General features: G+C 36.2%; 1 protein-coding gene across 1 annotated transcript; it reads right to left on the bottom strand.

The window, feature by feature from the left end:
• Positions 1-1133: 1133 nt before the first annotated feature.
• Positions 1134-25632, bottom strand: LOC117329533 (fucose-1-phosphate guanylyltransferase-like). Its single transcript, XM_033887517.1, has 3 exons — positions 25428-25632; positions 9806-9979; positions 1134-6536 (listed from the first exon to the last, which is right to left on the bottom strand). Exons 1-3 carry the CDS (start codon positions 25492-25494, stop codon positions 4873-4875), a joined length of 1905 nt encoding a protein of 634 aa, XP_033743408.1. The 5' UTR covers positions 25495-25632; the 3' UTR covers positions 1134-4872.
• Between the last annotated feature and the right edge of the window lie 689 nt (positions 25633-26321).

Raw genomic sequence — 26321 nt, 5'->3', positions numbered from 1 at the left:
TGTTGTAGTTCGTGTTTACAATAAATGTCTTTTTACGCCATGTTGTAGTTCATGTTTACAATAAATGTCTTTTTACGCCATGTTGTAGTTCGTGTTTACAATAAATGTCTTTTTACGCCATGTCGTAGTTCACGTTTACAATAAATGTCTTTTACGCCATGTTTACAATAAATGTCTTTTTACGCATGTTGTATTTCATGTTTACAATAAATGTCTTTTTACGCCATGTTGTAGTTCGTGTTTACAATAAATGTCTTGATACGCCATGTTGTATTTTATGTTTACAATAAATGTCTTTTTACGCCATGTTGTAGTTCATGTTTACAATAAATGTCTTTTTACGCCATGTTTACAATAAATGTCTTTTTACGCCATGTCGTAGTTCATGTTTTCAATAAATGTCTTTTTACGCCATGTTGTAGTTCATGTTTACAATAAATGTCTTTTTACGCCATGTTGTAGTTCATGTTTACAATAAATGTCTTTTTACGCCATGTTTAAAAATAAATGTCTTTTTACGCCATGTTGTAGTTCGTGTTTACAATAAATGTCTTTTTACGCCATGTTGTAGTTCATGTTTACAATAAATGTCTTTTTACGCCATGTTGTAGTTCATGTTTACAATAAATGTCTTTTTACGCCATGTCGTAGTTCACATTTACAATAAATGTCTTTTTACGCCATGTTGTAGTTCATGTTTACAATAAATGTCTTTTTACGCCATGTCGTAGTTCATGTTTACAATAAATGTCTTTTTACGCCATGTTTACAATAAATGTCTTTTTACGCCATGTCGTAGTTCATGTTTACAATAAATGTCTTTTTACGCCATGTTGTAGTTCATGTTTACAATAAATGTCTTTTTACGTCATGTTGTAGTTCACGTTTACAACAAATGTCTTTTTACGCCATGTTGTAGTTCGTGTTTACAACAAATGTCTTTTTACGCAATGTTGTAGTTCCTGTTTACAACAAATGTCTTTTTACGCCATGTTGTAGTTCACGTTTACAACAAATGTCTTTTTACGCCATGTCGTAGTTCAGCCTGGATATTTATTGACCTATCGATGTAAAGACGAAAAAGTGCAGTCTGATGAAAGATGCGGGGGAAAAAAATCACACAGAAAACAATGAACGATACCTTTCATAGTATTTATTCTGTAATTTCCCACGTTGGTAATATGTAACACTATGAATCTGTAATATACTGAATGTTGGATTTCATCTTACCACAGTGGCATGTCTAGTCTTATATTAAAAAAATAGCCAGAAATAGTCTTATATTAAAAAAATTGCCAGATATATAGGTATATCTGTCTATATTTTTAATATAACACTAGACATTCGCCTGTGATCTTACAGTGTACATGCATATGTCACAATTCGGATAAAGGTACATTTTATCTTCGTCAATTCGGATAAAGGTACACTTTATTTTCCTCATCTTTTCACATCTGCTCCTCAGATAGATAGCGACCCCTCTTTGATCGCCAAATCCAGAAAAGGATATGAAGTTAGTTCTAAATTGCAAAAACAATGGATATACACTTACATGTAGTTATATTTTATCGAAGAAATACAAGAAGTGATCAATTTCTGATTTCTCGTTTATCAAACCGTGTCCTGCTAGCAGGCCCATCATCAGATGAAGCCTTACTCTTGGTGAACATTATATTCATAATGGTAAAATAAACATGTACATGGCAATGGATTTAAAATCAAGTCATCACAAAAATTGTCCTAAAATTTACCCCAATTTTCTTAAAACCAATGGTAAGAATCTGTGTGAAAGAAAAATGACCCCTATTCGATGAAACTACAATGTTGTCTTAGCCAATTATAAACAGTGTTTCAGTAAACATGGACTGAAAATGTGTAAAAAAATATAGATGTCTGTGAAAATTAACACAAATAACAATGGGACAAAAAAGACAGCACACAGACCTCCCAATCTTTATGGCTGTTTTAGAAAGATTTACTTTTGATCTGCCTAAACACTTATTTATAGTTTAATAGCAGAACTTTTTATATTAAGTGTGAAAACCTGCAAAAAATTGTGAAATGAGTATTTTGCCATGAAATTAAGGTGTAGGGGTAACTAAAATTGCTTTTTTGAGATAAATGAACTGGTTAAAAAAAAAATTAACTTCCATAATTTAAAAGAAAATACTACTTTTTGTCAGTTTTACAGGCATCCATAACATATCTGACAACATATGGAAGATGGATTTGGAATAGCAACACAAATGGATTTGTCCTGTTAAAAGTCAAAGGTCTGATTATAGCATAAAAACAAGCACACAGACATTCTCTGCCATGACATGTACATTAACTCCCCTTTTAAAAAATATATATGAGAAAAAAAAGTGTAATAGATGATTTTTTGACGTTACAGAGGTGAACATCCTTAATAAAAATAGAAATAGGAAACGTCTGGAAATAAATTGTGAATCAGTCATACAGGGATATCAGTAAAATAGCATTGGTTCCAGAACTACAATTCTGTGATGAAAAAGTTATAATAACAATGAAGATGTTGCAAAGCAAACGTCATCGGTTCCAGAAAAAAATCCCTAAAATCTGGAAAAAATTTGTTTGCAATCCATAACATAAGGAAAATAACAACAATTTTCAGTACACAAATCAAACAGTTTATATATTTCAGATCGAGATCTGATAAACAAACTGTCACAGACAATAGCAACATAACTTCCCTTGTTAGGTATGGTGAACTATTTTCTTCAACTTCAACTTTAGTATTTTTATGGTCATTTTGAAGCAGGGGTCTCCCTGTAGTAGTTGGTGACTACCTCACTGAACGACATATGCGAGGCACATCACATTCCATCCAGAGCAATTGGCGTAATTTACTGAAGCGTCTTGCCAAGGACACAACCACCACAGCACAGACCAATCCGTTTCCCAGCTTCCCGAGAAACAGAAACCCACATAGGTAATGGATTATCAAACCACACACCTCCGATCATCACCAGAGGCTACATAGCTGGCGCTCTAACGTACTGAGTTTTCACAGCCCCTCTTTTATAAGAGTCTTGGGTAATAATGATATATTATATAAATTATAAATTCTGGAAATGTCAATGGAATTCATAAACTGGGAAATATGTACTGGATAAAAAGTGAGATCTAAGGAAATGTGAAAGCACACACTTTTGTTGAATGTATAAAAATAGACATAAATCTAATTAAGAATAAGACTGCACTTACAACGTGGAGTACAACAGAAATGGTCAAGTATCTGTATTTTTGTCCAGGAAGTCTCACAAAACATGTGAAATCTTAACAAGTAATAAATATTTACATGAAATATCAATATTAACTGAAATAAATACACATAATTTATTTAACCATCATAAAAATACCCACGAGCAGATATACCAACATCTATATATACTGCTTTGACACAATGCCATGTTTGATTATTAACAATTGCGGAATTGAACAGCAAAAATGCTAAAATCCCAAAGCATTCTGACATATAATTGAAGAATATAATTGTATTTTTTAGCTACAGAATCAATAAGATACATATTTTCTGTCGTAACTCCAAAATGAAAGTATAAATATGTCGGTACATCAGGAATGCCCCTCTTCCCTAATTTATTGCCACTGCCATAAATGCAATGTGTGCAGAATCATATAAAAATAGCATTTTGAATAAATATTATGAATATTGAATACAGTTTGCACCTGTATGGTGCTTTGCAAGTACAGGATACCCATTATTAAACTGTTAGGTAAGCAACAGATTCACAAACTAAACCTTAAGCCCAACACCTTACTCCATACCAACAGATACATTTTGTAGTGTCAAGCAAGTTTGATTGGCAAGTGGTTCAAATTGCCAAAATAAGAATAACATGATCATGAATCCTATAAAAAAGAAAGTATACTAATCCAGTTATTGATTCAATAAGAAGATAGTTGCCCCTTGAAAGTGATTGAAAAGGAATTGTGAAAATTAAAACTAGAGACATTGTACAATGTACTCCTGTCACAAAAAACTAAATTTAATTTTGAAGTATTTGTTTCAAAATTTAAATTCCTGACCTATATAGCTAGACAAAACAGTAACTCCTGAACATAAGCCCTGAAGGTAGAAAAAAAAGGAAGAAAATAATATTGAAGTTGTTTTAATACATGAAATTAGCATCAAATTACTGCTATACATCGACAGGGTGGTTTAATTTAAAACAAAAATCAAATTTCATGTGTATATCAATTCCGACCTACATTTGAGAGCTAAAGCGATGTGAATGCTAGAAATAAGCATTGTATAACTGTTTTCTCTTTTAAAAGTAGACCTTAAAATTTTTGATCAAAAAGCTTGAACCTATACTGAAGTGACGGGACTGACACATGGACGGAGGGACGGGATGGGGGTAAAACAGTTTGCCCTTGACTAAGTCATACGGGGGCATAAAATAGCTGAAACATGAAAGCAATCTGCTTGTTCCAGTTTAAATAAAAGCACCACACTGTCACATGATACCCACATCCTTGCATTTTGGTCAAAACAAATTGAATGCAAAGGGCAATATATCTTCAAATATCTCAATAATTCAAGGGCCCAGTTGTTCAAAAGGTGACTAGGCTAATCACGGTTTAACAACAATTTTAAAATCCTGATAAAATAATTTCTGGTAAAACAAACTTTAAAAGAATTCATGACACGATAACACTGGCCAGTCTCTTCCTACCTGCCTATTTTAAGGAATTCACACACTCGGGCTTTAAAGTAAGAGAAAAATGAGATTTTCACTAATCAAGGATTGAGCTAATCACCTTTTAGACAACTGGGCCCAAATGATCTAGGACCTTTGAATGCTCAATTTGTTTATAGCAACGCTGCTATGAAGATGTCGCTAATTTGATTTCATGGTATAGATCATTTCTAAATTTCAGCATGTCTTGAACATCTTTCGAACGCATTAAACCGTCCATAGAGACCAGCTTCCTTTCCTTCACTGCCTCAACTTTCTCTCTTTTGGTGAGTGCCGAGTGAATCTGCAATGCTAATTTCAGAGACTCGGTCATTGAATCTGTGACTGGATGCAGACGTAATGTCCATAAAGAGACAGGTCCAATCTCCTCCCCTTTCCCATTGATACCGTTAGAACTTGGCAAGATTCTTGCAATGTCGATACAACAACTTTTACAGAAATCCTCAACAGTCGCTCCTAGAAGTGGTAGCTGTTCTGCCTTACTTCCAGGTATGGCCTTCTTGAGATCATCATCAATTCTAAAGAGAACAGTTACATATTTAGTCACATTGTCTTGATGCATGGAAACAGTGTGAAGAAAGACATTATGAGGTAGCTTGAGAGGAAGATTACTGGCACTGACATCACCATTGGTCTTCTTGTCTGTCATTGACAGACCATTGGTCTTCTCAACTCTCATTGACTTTTTGAAACTACAATTACTGACTATGGCATTTTGACCTATATGAACTGGAACATCAAAGCGACAGTACTCTAATATAGAATTCTCTGGCACAAATGATTTCTGTGGCAGCATGCAATGCATCACACATCCTGTGCTCACATCAGATAGTTTAAATTTCTTCTTGGCTACTGGTTCATCATCCTCATCCTCTTCATCAGTCCATCTATTGAACACATCTTTCCTGAGGCTCATTTCCTGCTGAAATTGAGAATGGAAACAATAATGATGGATATATTCTTTTGTGGTGCCTATGTGGATAAACTTTGATGAATTCATCAGGAGCAACTGGATGCTTGTATCTTTCAGCAGATGAAAAACTTTCTCACGAGTTGGAATTAAGCTTGGTGTGGGAGTGGTTACATTTGGTGAGTGCTTGGTGTACTCAATTGTTGCTTTAGGTCCAAGAGCCTGTAGGAAATCTCCATAAGCATCAATTTCACAGGTAATAGGGCTATTTACTTTCAGAAACTTCAGAAATTTTGCGGTAACATCCATACTGAAGAAAAATGCACTATCGGTGTATGCTGCAGACCCTTTAATAACAATTCCATCCGGAAACTTCAATTTTTTACTATTGAGAATTGCTCCGTTTGTCTCCATGGCTTGCAGTGATGGTTTCTGGAGGACTTGCATACAGTCAGACTGTTGTATATGTAGTGAAGTATCAACTTCATCAAGAGACTTGACAACATACACACCATGTTTCATTCCTAAGACCAAAGAAGATGGATGAGCAAGGGCTGTGAATCCAGACTTGGCAAAACCCCAGTCCTCATCAAAACCTTCCTTGCCTAGATTATACACTAGAAAGTCATCCGCACAGCAGATAAACACACCATTTGGCATTCTGGGTATCAACGGAAGATAGGTGGCCAGTTTAACATCCAACATTTGGTACAGATGATTGCCACTGGGGATGGGAGCAGATATTTTGCCCAGTACACTAGTACTTGGCATTCGTTTACTCTGTCCTCCTGCATTGATCAACAATACACGTTTTTGATATAAATCTTCCTTGTACTCATTCTCAAGGAACTGGAGGCTGGTGAAGGTCGATCCACCATTTCCTGAAATGTGTATACATATATATATATATATATATATAAACAGTAGGTAATTGTTTCACTAACAATACATATATATATATTTCTACCACAATACCCTGTGTTATTCAACTCTCAGACCATCAGTTAATCATTACAGCTGTTGATTAACAATCTGTTTATACCACACGTGGTATATACACTGTACACATTTTGATTGGCTAACACGGTGAACTTTGACCCAAGCTGCAATTGTTATTGACGTCATCAATAATCTAATGACGTCACATCACCGGGTCCCGGACGTCACCGGTACACTTTATTTGCATACGCGAAATTATACCTGGCCACGTTTCCCTTTGATTCAAGCCAATATTATTGTGGTAGAAACAGGTCACACGACTCGAAATTGTTGGATATGGAATTTATTTCACACGAGTAAGTTATTTTTTAAAAGGTGCAAAAAACACTCGCTAAAGCTCGTGTCTTTTGTAACTTTTAAAAAATAACTTACTCGTGTGAAATAAATTCCATATATCCAACAACCACTCGTTGTGTAACCTCTACATAAACAGTAGGTAATTGTTTCACTAACAATACATGTATATATTATTTACTTTTAAAACTATTTGGATTGCACTATTCATTTACATTTACAACTGCTTCTCTCATTTCTTTTTTTTCCTCAATAGAAAATATCTGCTAATCATTAAATTCACTACAATTACAACATTTATGGTAAAAGTTTAAGAATAAGCTTAATGACAACAGCAAAAATATTAATGTACAAAATATTGATTTATCTTATTCAATAATGACAAGAATAGTAACAAGAGATTACAGGGGGATTGTGGTGCCCACAATCGAATGATATGGTAAAAGTAAGACTGATCTGTTCTCTACTTTTCTCTCTGCAATCCTTTAAAACTGGGAGGAGACCTTTTTAGTTAATCTGAGAAGGAACAATCAAGAACTTTCTGAGAAATAGTAATAACAATCTTCACTAATATCCAAGGTGGCGTCTTATCAACTCTTTTTATTTTGAAATCACTCGGATCAGTCACAAAACTAGAGCTGTCACCGAGGGGGTGACAAGTATACCCCCCGCTTTTCCATTATTGGTTTGGATACTTTGTGAAGCTGCCTATTTAAGGTACTATAACCAAATCAAACATGTTCTTTGCACCAATTTTGTGAAAACTGAGGAAATGCATAACTGGACAAAATTATAACCATTTTTCAAATAAAGGGGCATAACTATGTAAAAAGCATTTTTTCAGAAAAAGCATTTACTTGAGGCACAAGTGCATGCAGTCCTTCAACTGTGTAAAAAGTTTCAAGAAAATCCATTGAAAACAAAATAAATCCATAGCAGGACAAACTTGTAACCATTTCTTACATAAAGGGTCATAACTCTGGGTTTTATAGGAAAAAGCTGTTCCTGGTGGCAAAATTCCATGTGGTCCTTCAACTCCGTATAAAGTTTCAAGAAAATCCATCCAAACTAAGTGTATGCATAGACGAGCAAAATTTTGCTCGTTTTTTAAGGAAAAAGGGGCATTACTCTATAAGAACTGGTAATTTGGCAAAATCTTTGCATAGAGCACAGCCTCTTACAGTCCTCTAACTATGTACCAAATTTTAGTAAAATCCATTGAAAACAAAGCAAATGCATAGCCGGACAAGCTAGTAACCATTTTTTACATAAAGAGGCATAACTCTGTAAAAAGGTTTTTTTTCGGAAGAAGCTGTTACTGGAGACACAACTTCATACCATCCTTCAACTCTGTAAAAAGATTCAAGAAAATCCATCAAAAACTAAGTGAATGCACAGCCGAGCAAAATTTTGCTCGTTTTTAAAGAAAAAGGGACATAACTCCATTAGAACTGGTAATTCGGCAATTCTTTGCATAGAACTAAGCCTCATAGGGTCCTCTAACTACATACCAAATTTTAGTAAAATCCATTGAAAACAAAGCAAATGCATAGCCAGACAAGCTAGTAACCATTTTTTACATAAAAGGGCATAACTCTGTAAAAAGGGTTTTTTCAGAAGAAGCCGTTACTGGAGACACAACTTCATGCCATCCTTCAACTCTGTATAAAGTTTCAAGAAAATCCATCAAAAACTAAGTGAATGCATAGCCGGACAAAATTATGACACATTTTGTACGAAAAAGGGGCATAACTCTGTTAAAAAGGGCTAAATCGCTAAATCACTGCAGGGGACACAAGTTCATATGGTCTTCTAACTACATGTATATACCAAATTTGAGTGAAATCCATAAAGAAATGAGCGAATGCATAGCCGGACAAATTTTGTGACAGACGGACAAGGTGATTCCAGTATACCCCCCCTAACTTCGTTGCAGGGGGTATAATTAACATTAAAACATGCACAAGGGACCATGGGGAGCTCCTTATATATCTATATATATATATACTCAAAAAATAATTTTCAACAGCCAAAATCCTAGATGGTTGCCTATTGGCCATTTTCTTTTCCTGATCAGTTTCCAAATTAAATGGGCACATTATGGGACAAGGGGAACTGTTAAAATTCAAGATGGCATCTGTCAGCCATTTTGTTTACCCCAGTCAGGCTCGGAATCATATTGGCAAAACTACGGACCAAGGAGAACCTGCAGGGGAAGTTTGAGAAATATCTTTCAGGGGATGAGGGGCAACAGACCATGATTTGAAAAGCCCACCATTTGATGATGGTAGCCTAAATAGAAAAATAACATTTATTAAGAGTGTATTCTTGCTTTTAAGTCAAATGAAAAATCCTTTAAGCATTGAACTGCTTTCAGTTGGCATTCATGGACTTATGAATGCTAACTGGACAAATGCAAATTTAATGAAGCGTGCTTCATGTTTAATTTGCTTTGTACAGTTGGCATTCATAAGTCCATAAATTTGCCAACTGAAAGCAGTGCAATGCTTATATTCATCACTTATGATTTTAAATCTCATTTCTCTATTTATCAATGGAATTCAAATTTTCCCGCCATGCAATACTATTATCTAATACATATAAACATGAGGATAACATATATTAAACATATTACACTTGTTAAATTTAATTTTCTAAGACAGAAGGTTTATTTTCCATTCTTTTATAACCTCCATTTCTTAACTGTTATATTCATACACCAGTTGGCAGTTATGAGCTGGTAACACCCACCTACAGTTGGCAAGGTCATATAGTGGCAATGCCATCGAGAGGTAAATATTCCATGAGAACAGCAGGCACCCAAACACATCACAAATTTAAGGTACAGATGACTTACCTAACTTGGGCCCTGGGGGGTCAGCTACCACATGTATAGGACAATCGAGAGGGAGCTCGTTCCTTGACAGTTTGCTTTCTATCTGAGCCACAAATGCCTCCTTCTGATCCTCGTCTCCGGCAGTGATGACAATCACATCCCAGAATTCCTTGCCATGGTCTGCACGCTTCCGTCCTGTAATTAATATAAAATTATCAACAACTGCAAAAGATCATGTTTAACTGTTTAGGATTTAATGTGTTCACCACAGCTAAAGTCATAGAAAACAGTCACCGGATAAGGGCATCAAATCAATAACAAGAAACTCAACCCAGTCAAACAATCATGACCTTTATGACATTTTGCTCGGAAATAAAATGTCTTTTCTTGAATCACATATCTTTTTAAATATCTATTGGTAACAAGATTAACAAGACTAATTGGCAGGACATACTGGTTAGTAAGTGGTGACTAGATTTATGTATTTGGGTAGTGGGGCAAACAGGTTAGTGGTGACTAGATCTATATATCTGGGTAGTGGGGTAAACAGGTTAGTGGTGACTAGATTTATATCTGGGTAGTGGGGTTAACAGGTTAGTGGTGACTAGATCTATATATCTGAGTAGTGGGTAAACAGGTTAGTGGTGACTAGATCTATATATCTGGGTAGTGGGGTAAACAGGTTAGTGGTGACTAGATCTATATATCTGGGTAGTGGGGTAAACAGGTTAGTGGTGACTAGATTTATATATCTGGGTAGTGGGGTAAACAGGTTAGTGGTGACTAGATCTATATATCTGGGTAGTGGGGTAAACAGGTTAGTGGTGACTAGATTTATATATCTGGGTAGTGGGGCAAACAGGTTAGTGGTGACTAGATCTATATATCTGGGTAGTGGGGTAAACAGGTTAGTGGTGACTAGATTTATATATCTGGGTAGTGTGGTAAACAGGTTAGTGGTGACTAGATCTATATATCTGGGTAGTGGGGTAAACAGGTTAGTGGTGACTAGATTTATATATCTGGGTAGTGGGGCAAACAGGTTAGTGGTGACTAGATTTATATATTTGGGTAGTGGGGCAAACAGGTTAGTGGTGACTAGATTTATATATCTGGGTAGTGGGGTAAACAGGTTAGTGGTGACTAGATTTATATATTTGGGTAGTGGGGTAAACAGGTTAGTAGTGACTAGATTTATATATGTATTTGGGTAGTGGGGCAAACAGGTTAGTGGTGACTGGATTTATATATCTTGGTAGTGGGGTAAACAGGTTAGTGGTGACTAGATTTATATATTTGGGTAGTGGGGTAAAAAGTTAAGTGGTGACTAGATTTATATATTTGGGTAGTGGGGTAAACAGGTTAGTAGTGACTAGATTTATATATGTATTTGGGTAGTGGGGCAAACAGGTTAGTGGTGACTGGATTTATATATCTTGGTAGTGGGGTAAACAGGTTAGTGGTGACTAGATTTATATATTTGGGTAGTGGGGTAAAAAGTTAAGTGGTGACTAGATTTATATATTTGGGTAGTGGGGCAAACAGGTTAGTGGTGACTAGATTTATATATGTATAGTAGGGTTAACAGGTTAGTGGTGACTAGATTTATATATCTGGGTAGTGGGGTAAACAGGTTAGTGGTGACTAGATTTATATATTTGGGTAATGGGGTAAACAGGTTAGTAGTGACTAGGTTTATATATCTGGGTAGTGGGGTAAACAGGTTAGTGGTGACTAGATTTATGAAGCTGGGTTAAGTAGAACAAACTGGTAATTTGTGACTACATATATATACAAGGTTGGGTGTAGTGTGACAAACAGGTTAGTGATGTCTACTCTAGATTTAAGAGGCTGAGTAATGAGACAAACAAGAAGTAGTTCCTACAGATGTACAGATTCATGATGCTCGCTGGGTAGTTGAATAGTATTTAATAACAAGAGGCCCATGGGACCTGTATCGCTCACCTGGTTGGATTAGACCAAATGTCAAAATAATGTTCATGTTCAATTTGTTTTATTTGTCAATCTCAAGCAATGCTATACAGTGCAACTTCCGAAAACCGAACCTTCTAAAAACCGAACACCTCTGAATACCGAACGAATTGTCATTGTACGGAATTGGTCCTTCTTTATTATAGTATTAAAAAACTTCCAAATACCGATCCCTCTGAATTCCGAACACCGGACTGATTTTGTGTCCGGTTCCTGTTAAAATATACCAAAAATTACTTCTGAAAACCGGCCTTACCTGGGCGATTATGACACGAGGTCAGGCCAGTCAACCGTGAAACAACAACTGTGACGGGTATTGTGTGAAGCCTTATTGTCTCGGGACCTACGTAGGTGATTTGTACAGGTATCCAATATATACCCCAAGGGGGCATTATGACGGAAGGCCTAGTGTATAATCAACACGACAATTATGAAACAATGCCACACTTCATTGAAGCGCGTCGGTTCGTTTATCTTCTCAATGCAAGTAGAGCTAGAAGCCTGAGTTTCGCATTTAATTTAAATGAGGCCCAAAAGGGGTTGTTTTCGTAAAGAAGCCCGTGATGTTTTTTTTAGACAACAGCGATGTCGGAAATACGACCAGTATCATCTGATCAATTGTAATTGATATTGAAACAAAACATCTTCACACCCTTTAATATTATTTGATGTGTAAAATATTCTGTATCGGACTATTGGCCCCATCCACATGACGAGGCTTCACCGGATGTAACAAAATGTAGGCCGATCGTAAAGTGTAGTTGTACATGTGAAAATACTGTTTAAAACTATTGTTATAGTCATTTGCCTTTCTTATATATTCTGCAATATAAACATTGATTAACTTTCATAATATGCATATTATTCAGACAATCCAAATTGTCTAAGTATGTACGTGCCGTTTTGGAATCGGGTGCATTCTAATAAAACATCGTCCAACCAATTATATCCGGAATTTGACCGGTCATTTTTCGATCAACTTCTCCAAACCGAACCCTCTATAAACCGAACAAATAGTCATGTCCCATGCATGTTCGGTTTATAGAGGTTCCACTGTATATGGTTATGGTGTAGGGATCCCAACTGCTTTAAAGAAATGACGAAGTCCAGACCCTCTAAGGGTCTGACCGACCTCAAGAATTGATTTTAAAACATCCATTCATAACTGTAGGACAAGTAGCGATTTAAAGGAATTACCTCTATTTCCCCTATTGGAGCCCTACCCATTTGGTCCCTCTGGAGTCAGAGTCACCATTTATGCAAAATCTGTTCCCCTTCCCTCAATGATAATTCTGACCAAATTGGGTTCAAATCCTTTCATAACTTTATGACAAGTAGCGATTTAAAGGAATTACCTCTATTTCCCCTATTGGGCCCCACCCATTTGGCCCCTCTGGGGTCAGAGTCACTATTTATGCAAAATCTGTTCCTCTTCCCCTAATAATGTTTCTGACTAAATGGGGTTCAAATCCATTCATAACTTTATGACTAGTAGTGATTTAAAGGAATTACCTCTATTTCCCCTATGGGACCCCGCCCCTTGGGCCCCTCAGGGGTCAGAGTCACCATTTATGCAAAATCTGTTCCCCTTCCCCAAGAATGTTTCTGATCAAATTAGGTTCAAATCCATTCATAACTTTATGACAAGTAGCGATTTAAAGGAATTGCCTCAATTTTCCCTATTGGGCCCCGCCCCTCAGGCCCCTTGGGGGTCAGAGTCACCATTTATGCAAAATCTGATCCCCTTCTGCCAAGGATGTTTCTGACCAAATTGGGTTCAAATCCATTCATAACTTTATGACTAGTAGCGATTTAAAGGAATTGCCTCAATTTCCCCTATTGGGCCCTGCCCCTCAGGCCCCTTGGGGGTCAGAGTCACCATTTATGCAAAATCTGATCCCCTTCTGCCAAGAATGTTTCTGACCAAATTTGGTCAAAATCCAATAGGAACTTTTTGACTAGTAGCGATTTGAAGCAAATGTTGACAGACGACGGATGGTCACCGGACCTTCGGTCCAGGTGAGCTAAAAACCCGGCAGATATGGGATATAGCAGCAAGGCTTGCATAATGTAGAATACACATTAACCTACTTTCTGTCCTCTGAATTGATGATGGCATATACCTGTTCTAATGTTTCACATTGAAGCGTTATACGACCATCCTGCTTAACAGATCATACAGCGATGAAATAAGTGCTTGAAAGATTTTTTTTAATCTTGTGTACTGGGATATTTAGTATAGAGAAATTCATCTCTAATTTCTGGGTAATTTTAGATATGGTGTAATCATTAATGATTTGGAGTTTTTTCTACCACTATTTCACAACAGCATATCTGTCACAAAGCAAACAAATCATTATCCATTGTTATTGAACCTTTAGCATTCTCAACTCCCTCGGGAGTACACACCTGGAGCTACAATTTCAGTCCTAATGACTTAATGTCCTAATAACATTTCCTGCACTGCCTTGATTAACATATACTCATTTACAGCTGAGTGCACTGGAACACAACTGAGTAAAGTATCGTGTTCAAGGATACAACACAGCATCCGTGCTGGGACTCGAACTAGTGACCCTTCTGTCTCGGCAAGCCTCGGGTAGGACATTCATGATTTCCCACATTTATCACATTACCATTCTCACATAAACTTTTACCATAATTTGTTTTTCATATTTTTCAATAGGAAATTTCGGATTAAAAAAATTGGGGAAAAAAGACATCATTTTGCATTGGGAATGGGACAGAATTTGTGCCCAGTCTGCACACAGGGCATCTGCTGTCATTGGTATTCTAACTCTGTCAGAGATGCTGAAAGTCTTAAGACCCACAGAACTGTGCTGCCAGTCTGTGACACCTGTAAATCTCTTGGAAAGCCTATTCCAAAGAGAAACCCAATCAAACGACATATTCTTACATATTCTTCAAAAAAGGTGTTTAATGAGTTAGTTTTAATTTTATGTTGAATAAAATGTTTATTTTCGTGATATTATGTTTTCTTGTGTGAATTTTATAAAGTAGAAATATTTCTATTTTCAAAAAAAAAAAGTTCCCTACCTACCAACCCAACCTACTGCTAAACACGCTATATTCTAAGGTTGGCCTCAAACTTTTACCTTATTTTTTTCACGTTTTCCAATAAGGAAAAAAATTGGAAAAAAAAAATTTTGCATTGGGAATGGGACAGAATTTTGGCCCCCAAAGTCAAGGTAAAAATTACTGCCTTCTCACTGTCAACCCATATAGGGGGCTGGAACTACGGGACCTCTTGTCCTCTATGTAAATATACTACCACCTGGCAGAATGGAATCTATAATGTATAGTAATTATAAGATGATCATATGTGTGGAAATAAAACGACATGAACAACAGCTGGCGATCTAGCCACACAGATGATACCTAAAGGTAACCATCGACAAGTCACTATACAATCTTAAACACTATCGACAAGTCACTATACAATCTTAAACACTATCGACAAGTCACTATACAATCTTAAACACTATCGACAAGTCACTATACAATCTTAAACACTATCGACAAGTCACTATACAATCTTAAACACTAAGTGGTTTTCCCATTGACATTGGAACATAATCACATTCCAGGTATACCTACCGGGTATATCTTACGTTTTTTGTATCAATTTTGATCAAAATCTAGAACATAGGAATTTGTAGAGAAATGACAATGAAAAGCATGACAATATTTTGAACATTGTATACTAACAAGGGCAATATAATAACATTTACAATATATACCTATATATAGCCTATAGGAAATCAAACCAGAGTTAATACACTAATGTACATAGACATGGTAATTATTTATATGCCTCAATCTTTGTAGCAGAATGTGGCAGGAACAAAAACCTGAACTGATGGCTGAAGGGTATATTAATAATATTACAACCGTTGAGTTTACTTTATGTACTACGTTGTACATCTCATCAGTGTTAAATCAGCATTCTATCATGGAGAACTTACAATGCAGGACATATTCTTAATTCAATATCCATATAATTAGAATTTAAGATAGTGATCATGAATGTGTGTATGTACAACTCTGAGGGTGTACTTAGCTGACTAAGGAGTAATTCAGCATAAGTTAAGTGAGACGTCAATGCTGTTAATGTTACATGACAAATAGGATTTGGGTGGAAATGAAATGTGAAAGTAGTGAATAGCAGTCGAAGAGACATTAGTCTGAATTCTTCTGACAATCTAATATTGGTCTGGCATCGACTACAATAACAATACAGTGGCATAGGAAGTCGTCAAAAAGTGGGGGGCAATATTTTTCTTAACCTTAAATTTTACGCACTAAACAAATCGTATGCCATCTCCGGAAAATAAGCCAATAATTATCATATCAACATCCCATGATAATTTATGTAGTACAAAATAAGTTATTTACGCAAATACGCAAATCAGGATATATTATTTAGAGTAAAACATGAATCACCAGGTCCGGACTTTCGAAAGAGGGGGGGGGGGGGGTTCAGTAATTGAGTGATAATGCATGCGCCATAGGTGTGAGCCAATTTTTTTTTTTTTTTTTTTTTTGCGAGGGGTCTGGGGGCCGCCCGGTAGGGGGTCCAGGCGGAAAATGAATATAGCAAATTTGCAATCATTCGGGATCGGGCGCGGATCCAGGATTTTCGAAAGAGGGGTCCAGTAATTAAGTGATAATGTGAGCGCCATAGACGCGAGGCGATTTTTTTTCTTTTTACGAGGGGTCTGGGGGCAAGGATTTTCGAAAAGGGGGGCAGTGATTTAGTGATAATGCGCGAGCCCAATTTTTTTTCCCATTTTTAATGCTATTAAAAAAATTTCCTCCTCCAAAAAAATGGAAAATTTACCTAGAATACGTATTCACCTTAAAAACTTATTATTTTCCTTAATAGTCGACAGGTTTTTAACTTTTCGAATCTGATAGAATGTGTATCTAAAGCGAACCTTATATGCTAATTTGTCGACAACAGATGCCAGTGCCGTTTCATGTTATACGGTGTTTCCTAATTCGTACCTGTCGGTAATTAGTATCACTCTATTCATGTTAAAACCGCGCATTCTTATTCATGTTGTGTCTCTGTCTTGTTCTCAATATGAAATCAATCAACTTCACAAATTATTATCGACTTATCGAGCCTATGTGATGAAGTTAAGCAAAATTTCGTATTAAGATATAAATATTGACTTACCAGGCTAGTGCAGACGACCACCACACAGGTCTGAGGATTGATATACTAGTATAAAAGTCGGAATGTTCCGGATGTACAAGATTAAGTTTTTATCGTTGCCTTTAAGAAAACATTTTCGGTTCGTAAATTTACAGATATTTATCGAAATGAATATAAGAATTCGCTGTGTTTTTCCCTTTTTTTAGATTTTGGATGTCAAAAAGAAAAAGTGGAGGGGGCAAAAAGATATGTTTTTATCAGTTTGAATCATTTTTGGTGATAATAAGACGGCAGTTGAGTCAGGAATATATGTGTCATTTGAAAAGATACATTCACTTATTCAGCTTGCATTCAATCTTAACTTTGAATCGTTTTTAACTGCATATCTGCATTTTGCATTTACTGCTATATTGACCAATCACATACTTCATCTTGACCAGTAACGCCACCTGTTGCGTCATATCCGGGACCAAAAGAAAATTATACGGCTATGCCAAAAAAGATAAATTGCATAGTTTTAATACTGGTGGTTATATTGTAAAACTGCTGGTGAAATAAATTAGCGAACTAATACGTTTCAGCATGGATAACAAATTTTATCAATTTGAATAATTTTTGGTGATGACAAGACTGCATTTGAATCAGGAATTCAATTTTATTAATGTGTCATTTGAAAAGATATATCCACTTTTTAATATTCAACTTACATTCAATCTTAACTTTATTTCGTTTTTAACTGCATATCTTCATTTTGCATTTACCGCTGCATTGACCAATCACATCGGTACTTCATCTTGACCAGTAACGCCACCGGTCACATCATATCTAGGGCCAAAAGAATATTATACAGCTATGCCAAAAAAATTGGTTCCCCTCCATCCAAGTTTGCTTCTGACCAAATCCTAATTTCTTTCCTAAAGAAGGACTTTTAAAGAATTTACTTAAATTTCCCCTGTAGAACCGGCCCCTCAGGCCCCATGGGGGCCAGCCCCATAGTTTATATAAGATTGGTTCCCCCTTCCCCCAAGGATACTTCTGACCACATTAGTTCAAGATACACAGACTCATTCATGAGTAATAACAATTTAAAGGACTAACCTATATTCCTCTCTGGCCCCAGAATCACCATTTAGTCCTTTATGACTGGTATAGTCATTTAAAAGAAAAGTTGATGACCTATAAGTTATCTATATCCAGGTGAGCTAAAATTGATAAAATGTCAAGATTTCTGAGATACACATGCATGATCTGTTTAAGACATTAAATCCCACAATAGGTACTTTCGCATTGATTTTCTTTACAAATACTGGTATCATTGTACTAATGTTAACTTCCACATCGACCCTGGAACACTGAACTATGACCTAAGGAAATACAAAGAATTTTTTTCAGATATAGGTAATTTATTTTAAGCTTTATGAGTAAAAATTGTGTGACTCTAATACAGGAGTGTTGGCTAACAAGTGTATGTGTACCTGCAGACTATATTCCCAGTGCTTCAATGTGTTACTCTGTACATGTACTGTATATACAAGGCAAGAGCTGTATGGGGACATTTAAATTTTACTGACTTTGAAGTCCTTGTAAAACACGCCTTAAAAATCACCAATTACCTGATATAAAAATCAATGAATGCAAGAATGCTTTTCATTTTTCATAAGATAAGGGCCAATTTAGATAGGTTATATATGTACATGCATATATTTTATTCCTTAGTAATCTAGTTCAAATCTCAACCATTTAGAACAATGAATGCATGAATGCTTTTCATTTTTCAAAAGATATTCAGGGCCAGTTTAGATAGGTTATATATGTGTATATATGTTATTCCTTAGTAATCTATTGCAAATCTCAACCATGTAGAACCAAACATATCTTTACAATACAGTGAAAACATCTTATCAACTTAGGATATAGCTAGGTGTACAGTAGCATATCAGTCATGCAGAAATATTCTTATAATTGCTTGATGATATGAATAATACATATACATCTTACTTATTTCTTTTCCTCAAAAATTTGATATTTTTATACAGGTATTATTGCAAATGCAGGTGGTGATATATTTGTTGGTTGTCACGGTTTGACACCCCTTTCATTCTCAGTGACTTAATTGGCACAAATTCCTAACCCCAAGGTCCAAATTAAACATAAATTCTGCAGGGATTTACTATTATACCAAAGTATAAATTAGTCCAACCTGGGGTTATGAACATACTTCGAAATAACCAAAGTATTTAAGGCAAACAAGTATATTTTACATAGATTGTTTACTGTCAGAACCGAATGTTAATTTAATGTTTTACAGAAAAAGTTAGATTTTCGAGTTATCAGAGTTTGAGATACAAAGGTTTGACTGTGGGGTTGGAAATCAACTCCTATAGTCCCTGTGCTTCCTCTATGCAGGGTCTTCGAGTAATCAAAGTTTGAGATACCAAGGTTTGACTGTGGGATTGGAAATTAACTCCTAGTCCCTATGGCTATGCTACCTCTACCTAGGGTCTTTGAGTCGTCTCAGCTTGAGATACCAAGGTTTGACTGCGAGGTTGGAAATCAACTCCTAGTCCCTATGCTACCTCTACCTTAGGATCTTCACCTATAGATTTCTTACAATTTCCTTTTTAGGAAGATATAAAAGATTAATAATTCAACTTAGTATATGTGTTCAGGTATATATTAAAAACAAAATATTGAGGTCATGCTGAATCCCTGTTTGTACACAATTAATTAACCAATATAGGTCATCCAAAACTTCCACAACAAGACACATACAGGATATCAAATAGGAGACATGGTAGAATAGTTAATACAGTACTGTATACCATCGTCAGATACCCACGGTTGGTTGCACTTTGCTTCTTTTCATATGATAATTGTAACGTAGTGTAGTGTATACATGTCTACTAAGATCTTAATGTTAAATAAGCATAATGGGTATTTCTTAATCAATACTTGTCCCATATCAGCCCCTGCTAGAAATAATAGTTATTATAGTTTCACCTTGACCCAAATATCCTGAAACTTGAATATGTCTCGAGATATTATGGTCCTTTATCATTGTGTGAAATTTGACAAAAAATCCTTGGAATGAAGCTGCTAGAGCACTTACAAACTTTAGTGGTTGTACATATGTAGGTTACCTAATGTTAGGGTGAGGCCTTTGGTGGTATGTACATATGTAGGTACCTAACGTTAGGGTGAGGCCTTTGGTGGTATGTACATATGTAGGTTACCTAATGTTAGGGTGAGGCCTTTGGTGGTATGTATATATGTAGGTTACCTAATGTTAGGGTGAGGCCTTTGGTGGTATGTACATATGTACGTTACCTAACGTTAGGGTGAGGCCTTTGGTGGTATGTAAATATGTAGGTACCTAAAGTTAGGGTGAGGCCTTTGGTGGTATTTACATATGTAAGTACCTAATGTTAGGGAGAGGCCTTTGGTGGTATGTACATATGTAAGTACCTAATGTTAGGGAGAGGGCTTTGGTGGTATGTACATATGTAGGTTACCTAATGTTAGGGAGAGGCCTTTGGTGGTATGTACATATGTAAATACCTAATGTTAGGGAGAGGCCTTTGGTGGTATGGACATATGTAAGTACCTAACCTTAGGGAGAGGGCTTATATAGGCATTTGCCTATTGCCCAATACCCATTGATTTAATTCTATAAAATCTTTGTGAAACCTGAAACGTACCTTACCTATGTACCTAACGCATGTACCTAACATACATACCTAAGAGAAGAAACCTATATATAGCCCCGCCAGTTTCAACGATAGGGGACTAATAAGTAAATATTGGTGGGTGGTGTGGTGTCTGACTGTCTGACTCAGGCCAAAGTATAGTATAGCATTTAAGAGTCTGGGTACCCAAATATCAAAATCTAATATATACTAATTGGTTGTGGAAGGTGTAGTTAATGAATGAAATTCAATGCCACATTAAAGTATCATATACATATGTTATCTATTTGTCTTAGGGTCCAGGGGTCCAGCACTTACAAATGTAGATATATTAACCTCAAAGTCAGGGGTTGGCTTATCACAGGAAAATGCATAATATATAGCGCATCTAAGTATATATTCATAATATTGGTTGGCTCACCTGGTATGACCAGACATGGGGCTTATTTTTGTATAAATGTGGTATGGAAACCAACATTTAATGCCCAAAAAAATGTGACCGTATTGTCTCGAAAGAATTTTAAATATCTGTGCTGATTAAGATATCTTATAAAATAAAGATACAACATATGCATGTGTCTTATATGTATTATATATGACGTAATTACTTTAGATCTATTAAATTTAACATAATTTCTTTAAAATCTTAAATGTGAACCTATATATACTAGTAGCTAGCTGATAATATATACTGCTGAAAAGAATACGTATCTTTATGTACATGCAATTACAGACGTCTGCTTCTGGCAAGTATTTATAAACAAGAAATATCTTTAAAAAAGACAAAAGGCAAAGTTTTAATGCTGGTGGTTATAATGTAAAACTGCCGGTGAAAAAATTAACGAACTAATGCGTTTCAGCACGGACAACAAAATTATATCGGTTTGAATCATTTTTGGTGATAATAAGGCAGACTTTGAATCAGGAATATAATTTATTAATTCAGCTTGCATTCAATCTTAACTTTGTTTCGTTTTTAACTGTATATCTGCATTTTGTATTTACCGCTACATTGACCAATCATATACTTCATCTTGACCAGTAACGCCACCTGTCGCGTCATATCCGGGACCAAAAGAATATTATACCGAAAAAAAAACAACAGACCCTACATATACTCTAACTATAGCAACAAGGTGTAACACTCGAAAAGTCGGAAGGGGGGATTAAGATTAATCTGAATAAAATATCAAATGCACACAAAATTCCGTAGCATATCTTCTTTAAGAATCCTTAAATATCAATGCATCTTATTCTTTTGTCATGTGAAGCAATGAAGCAGCCGTGATAGCCAACGATACATCGAGTGTGGAACGAAAGTTCTGTATATTTTTGAGTGGTATGCAAGGGAATTTTACCTGTGTATATAGACACATTGAGCATGTGACACAGAGATCAAGCTCATTAAGCTTAATTATATTCCATAATTTTGTAAGGCATTCCACTCTTCTCTGTTGGTCGCTCCCAAATCCTTTATATGTTAATTTGTGAATAATTTGAATACAATATGCAATATCACATAGCAGAGATCACTTTGCAGCCAAGTTACTCCACAACGCATACACTTGCTCATTATATACTTGATTCATAGAAACATCAATTAACATGTTGACATACCTTAATGCACAAATAGGATCACCTACTTTAAATATTCCATGAAAAAGTCAATACGACAGGTCATTCTTATTGCACTATTTTCCCATTTTCCAACAACATATGAAAGGAATTCCTTGATTGAGTTTCTCACAGCATAAGAATCAAAACCCTGTGGAAAAAGACCTGGTTTGTCTACGTCAAAAGTTTATCTGTCCCTAGTCAGTAGTCGTTTCAGGCTAGTGAGTGGTCAGTCTCAGTGTGTAGAGGTACAGGTTTCCCTAGTCTTGTAGTCATTTCAGGCTAGTGAGTGCAGGTATAGGTTTCCCTAGTCAGGAGTCATTTCAGGCTAGTGAGTGGTCAGTCTCAGTGTGTAGAAGTACAGGTGTCCCTAGTCATGTAGTGGTTTCAGGCTAGTGAGTGGTCAGTCTCAGTGTGTAGAGGTACAGGTGTCTCTAGTCATGTAGTCGTTTCAGGCTAGTGAGTGGTCAGTCTCAGTGTGTAGAGGTACAGGTGTCTCTTAAAGTCATGTAGTCGTTTCAGGCTAGTGAGTGGTCAGTATATCAGTGCGTAGAGGTACAGGTATCCCTTAATTAAAAGTCAGTAGTCCTTTCAGGCCAGTGAGTGGTCAGTCTCAGTGTGTAGAGGTACAGGTGTCCCTTAAGTCAGTAGTCATTTCAGGCTAATGAGTGGTCAGTCTTAGTGTGTAGAGGTACATGTGTCCCTTAAGTCAGTAGTCATTTCAGGCTAGTGAGTGATCAGTCTCAGTGTGTAGAGGTACAGGTGTCCCTTAAGTCAGTAGTCATTTCAGGCTAGTGAGTGATCAGTCTCGGTGTGTAGAGGTACAGGTGTCCCTTAAGTCAGTAGTCATGTCAGCCCAGTGAGTGGTCAGTCTCGGTGTGTAGAGGTACAGGTGTCCCTTAAGTCAGTTGTCATTTCAGGCTAGCGAGTGGTCAGTCTCAGTGTGTAGAGGTACAGGTGTACCTTAAGTCAGTAGTCGTTTCAGGCCAGTGAGTGGTCAGTGTCAGTGCGTAGAGGTACAGGATTCCCTAGTCATGTTGTCGTTTCAGGCTAGTGAGTGGTCAGTCTCAGGCCACGTGTGATAACATGCATAGACAAACAGGTATACATTTAAAATGATCACATGTATAGAATGCTATACATGAACAAAATAACTACACAGAATTACACAAGGTTTACAGACATTTACGTTTCTTGACAAGTAGACATTGACACAGTAAACATATACAATGTACAGCGACATATGATAAAATGAAATATAATATAAAATGTAACCGATATGACACTGTAACAGGTACAATGTATATGCCCCAGACTACAATTTTATTTGAGAGAAGTAAATAAGATTTCAGTTATGTCCCTAATAGGGCCTACTATCTCCTGGCATAGCTTTAATGTAATATATTCATAACAGTATTTACTAATGGAACAACATATATATACGTACTTACGCACAAATTGGATTACAAAAATGTATCTTCTTTCTCCCATGAAAAAAGTCGACGTGACAGGTTGCTAGAGGCTAGGATACATTTTATTACTTGTTTGTTCACTTTTGTTGACATTGTAGCATCTTTAAAAGACACTGAACAATAGAATTTTGTCCTTAGTTAAACCAATTTGATTATAATATGACTTGAGTGTTGCAGTAGCTACAAAGAGATGACCCATGATGTACTATGCTCTTACTATTTAGTATTTACCTGACCCTTTAAATTTTTAGCCTAGACCATTTCTAGTACACTTTTTCCCTCAAGCATTACCACGTTATTAAACAAATATTTTACCAAAACACACTCACATCGCTTATTCCAATACCTGCGGGTATACCAGATATACTTTGCATAATAGTTTTTAAGATATATGTATGTCATTGTCAAGATAGCGTAGAATATCAGTGCATGAATGGTTTCAGAAAATTTTCTGAAGACATCATGAAATTAAAAACTTTAAACAAGAGGCCCAGAGGGCCTGTATCGCTCACCTGGATTTCATGAGATATGAAACAAGAATGATGATTAAGTATATTTGCCACTGGTATTGATATATAGGCATTTTATATGGGTATGTGAGGTTTGTATGCCAAAAAATGCAATTGACCCCTTTTGACCCCTATCTGACAGAGATATTTTCCTTGATTACATATTTTTTAACATTTTTGTTTGTTTATCAATGTATGTTCATTAATCATAGATGCAATATTTTCATTTTTATTACAAGAAACATTTCAAAACTCGTGAAAATTAGTAATGGTGACGATAACTCCCTCCACCTTATGATAACGGCCTCTGTTCGACCGGAAATACAAATAAAGTATGCTTCCTTGTATAAGTGACAATTATCTTAACAAGTCAGACAAAGGTACAGTGTTCGAAAGTAAAGGTGGTCCGATGGCCAGAGGCTATAGAAAACCTGGTCGGTCTATGTAAAATTTCAAAGTGTTGGCCCCATTGGCTATGAAAAGTTTGAGTCCTGACTTACATTACAATTCATGTAAACAACATTTGAATATTATTTTCTGACAAATGATCATATGAAATCAGAGCTTACAATAGAGTTTTTTTAACCCATAACAGCGTGTTATTACTGGATGATGCAAGCGTTTGCGTGACAGTTATGCTACTTTCAACAATATGTTTACAAAATGGGTCTATGGAAAAATTACTTGGGCTATGGGATTTCATTTTCTGTAGACATATTGTCTAAGGAATTTTCATATATACTTTCATACACTATTAAAAAAAAAAATACTGGACTTCCGGAAACTTAACCTACAACAGTTATTGTAGTTATTTAACAGCATTCATTGGCAATGAAGCAATCATGCTTAACTGAATGAAGCCAAGCCAGTGTCCAGACACAAGGACATATTCTTATAGGTCCTAATGTACATAATGAAATTAGCCATGGTGTAATTATAAATGTCTTGCAATGGCCGGCAGTATATCTTTTAGTTGTACATGTATAGGCCTACATGCATCAAGCCACTGACAGCTATTTATATCACCTATGGTCGTTATAGTCTAGGGTATCGATTAACAGTGCAGATGACATGTCGGAATCGGAGCGTAGTATCTTACAGGCCTACGTGTTGTCAATGATTGTGACTTTCGGTTTCATAATGTAAACACATATAAATCTATATAAGATGTTCATATAAGATACCAACCTCTCATCGACTCATATTGTTTCATGATAGTCGACATATGTTCTTCAATACCATTCTTGCCTTCCATTTCGGCACCGCTAAGGCCGACGGCTGTGATCTACAATGTTGTGTTACCGTGTGGACTAGTACCGTGTGGGCCTGACACACCTGTGCAGTCGACCACTCTTCACACACTGACGATCAGGCTTACTAATAGCGGCGAGGCTTACAATGGATACGACCGATAACGATCGTATACCTAAAGGCGTCACAGCCATTACCGACAACAACCAACAACAGGCGAATTTCATGATCAGTTTCTACCAGCCCAGTTTTTGGGTCAAGAAGACCTATTGCCATCGTTTTTGTTCTTTGAAGATTCATTGGTACATTCTAATCGATTTGGTTTTGTATTGCGTACATACATATTACAAGTGCATATCGTCCATCTAGCCTAATGAGTTTCCTGCGAGTGTTTTTGGATGCGCAAAATTCGTTAGATGCCTTTTTTTTTTTAAATTAGTCTATTATTTTTTCTGTATAATACAGATGAACATCTACATGCAAAATTTGACTTTGATTGGAGGAGTGTACATTATTATGTACGTTTACCACTGTCCTGCTGGAGTTTTTGACAGCACTGGTCAATTAACCTTTGTTTTGAAGAATGTCATCTCACACACCTATAAATAGAAATTTCAAAATTCTACCAGTTTGAACTTTTTTTTATATGGGGCCACCATCTTGTTTGAATTCAGCGCCAAAAATATACAAAAAAAATAAAATACACCTTTAATGAACCCAACCCCCCGACAAAATAAAAGACTGGGAATTATAATGTATATTTTACATCTGCATGTATTGCCCAGCCCACACATAGAGCTTTGGAAACTTCTCTTACCTGGGTATCCAGTT

This window comes from Pecten maximus, chromosome 6 (genome assembly GCF_902652985.1).
Source record: "Pecten maximus chromosome 6, xPecMax1.1, whole genome shotgun sequence".
NCBI lineage: Eukaryota > Metazoa > Mollusca > Bivalvia > Pectinida > Pectinidae > Pecten > Pecten maximus.
This window is presented reverse-complemented; position numbering and strand designations above follow the sequence as displayed.

Excerpts from the sequence above, each read along its gene's own strand:
- LOC117329533 (XM_033887517.1), bottom strand. The coding sequence starts at position 25,494 with ATGGAAGGCAAGAATGGTATTGAAGAACATATGTCGACTATCATGAAA. Across the intron at positions 9,980-25,427 it reads ACAATATGAGTCGATGAGAG|GACGGAAGCGTGCAGACCAT; the intron begins GTTGGTATCTTA and ends TATTAATTACAG. Across the intron at positions 6,537-9,805 it reads CCCCCCAGGGCCCAAGTTAG|GAAATGGTGGATCGACCTTC; the intron begins GTAAGTCATCTG and ends TACACATTTCAG.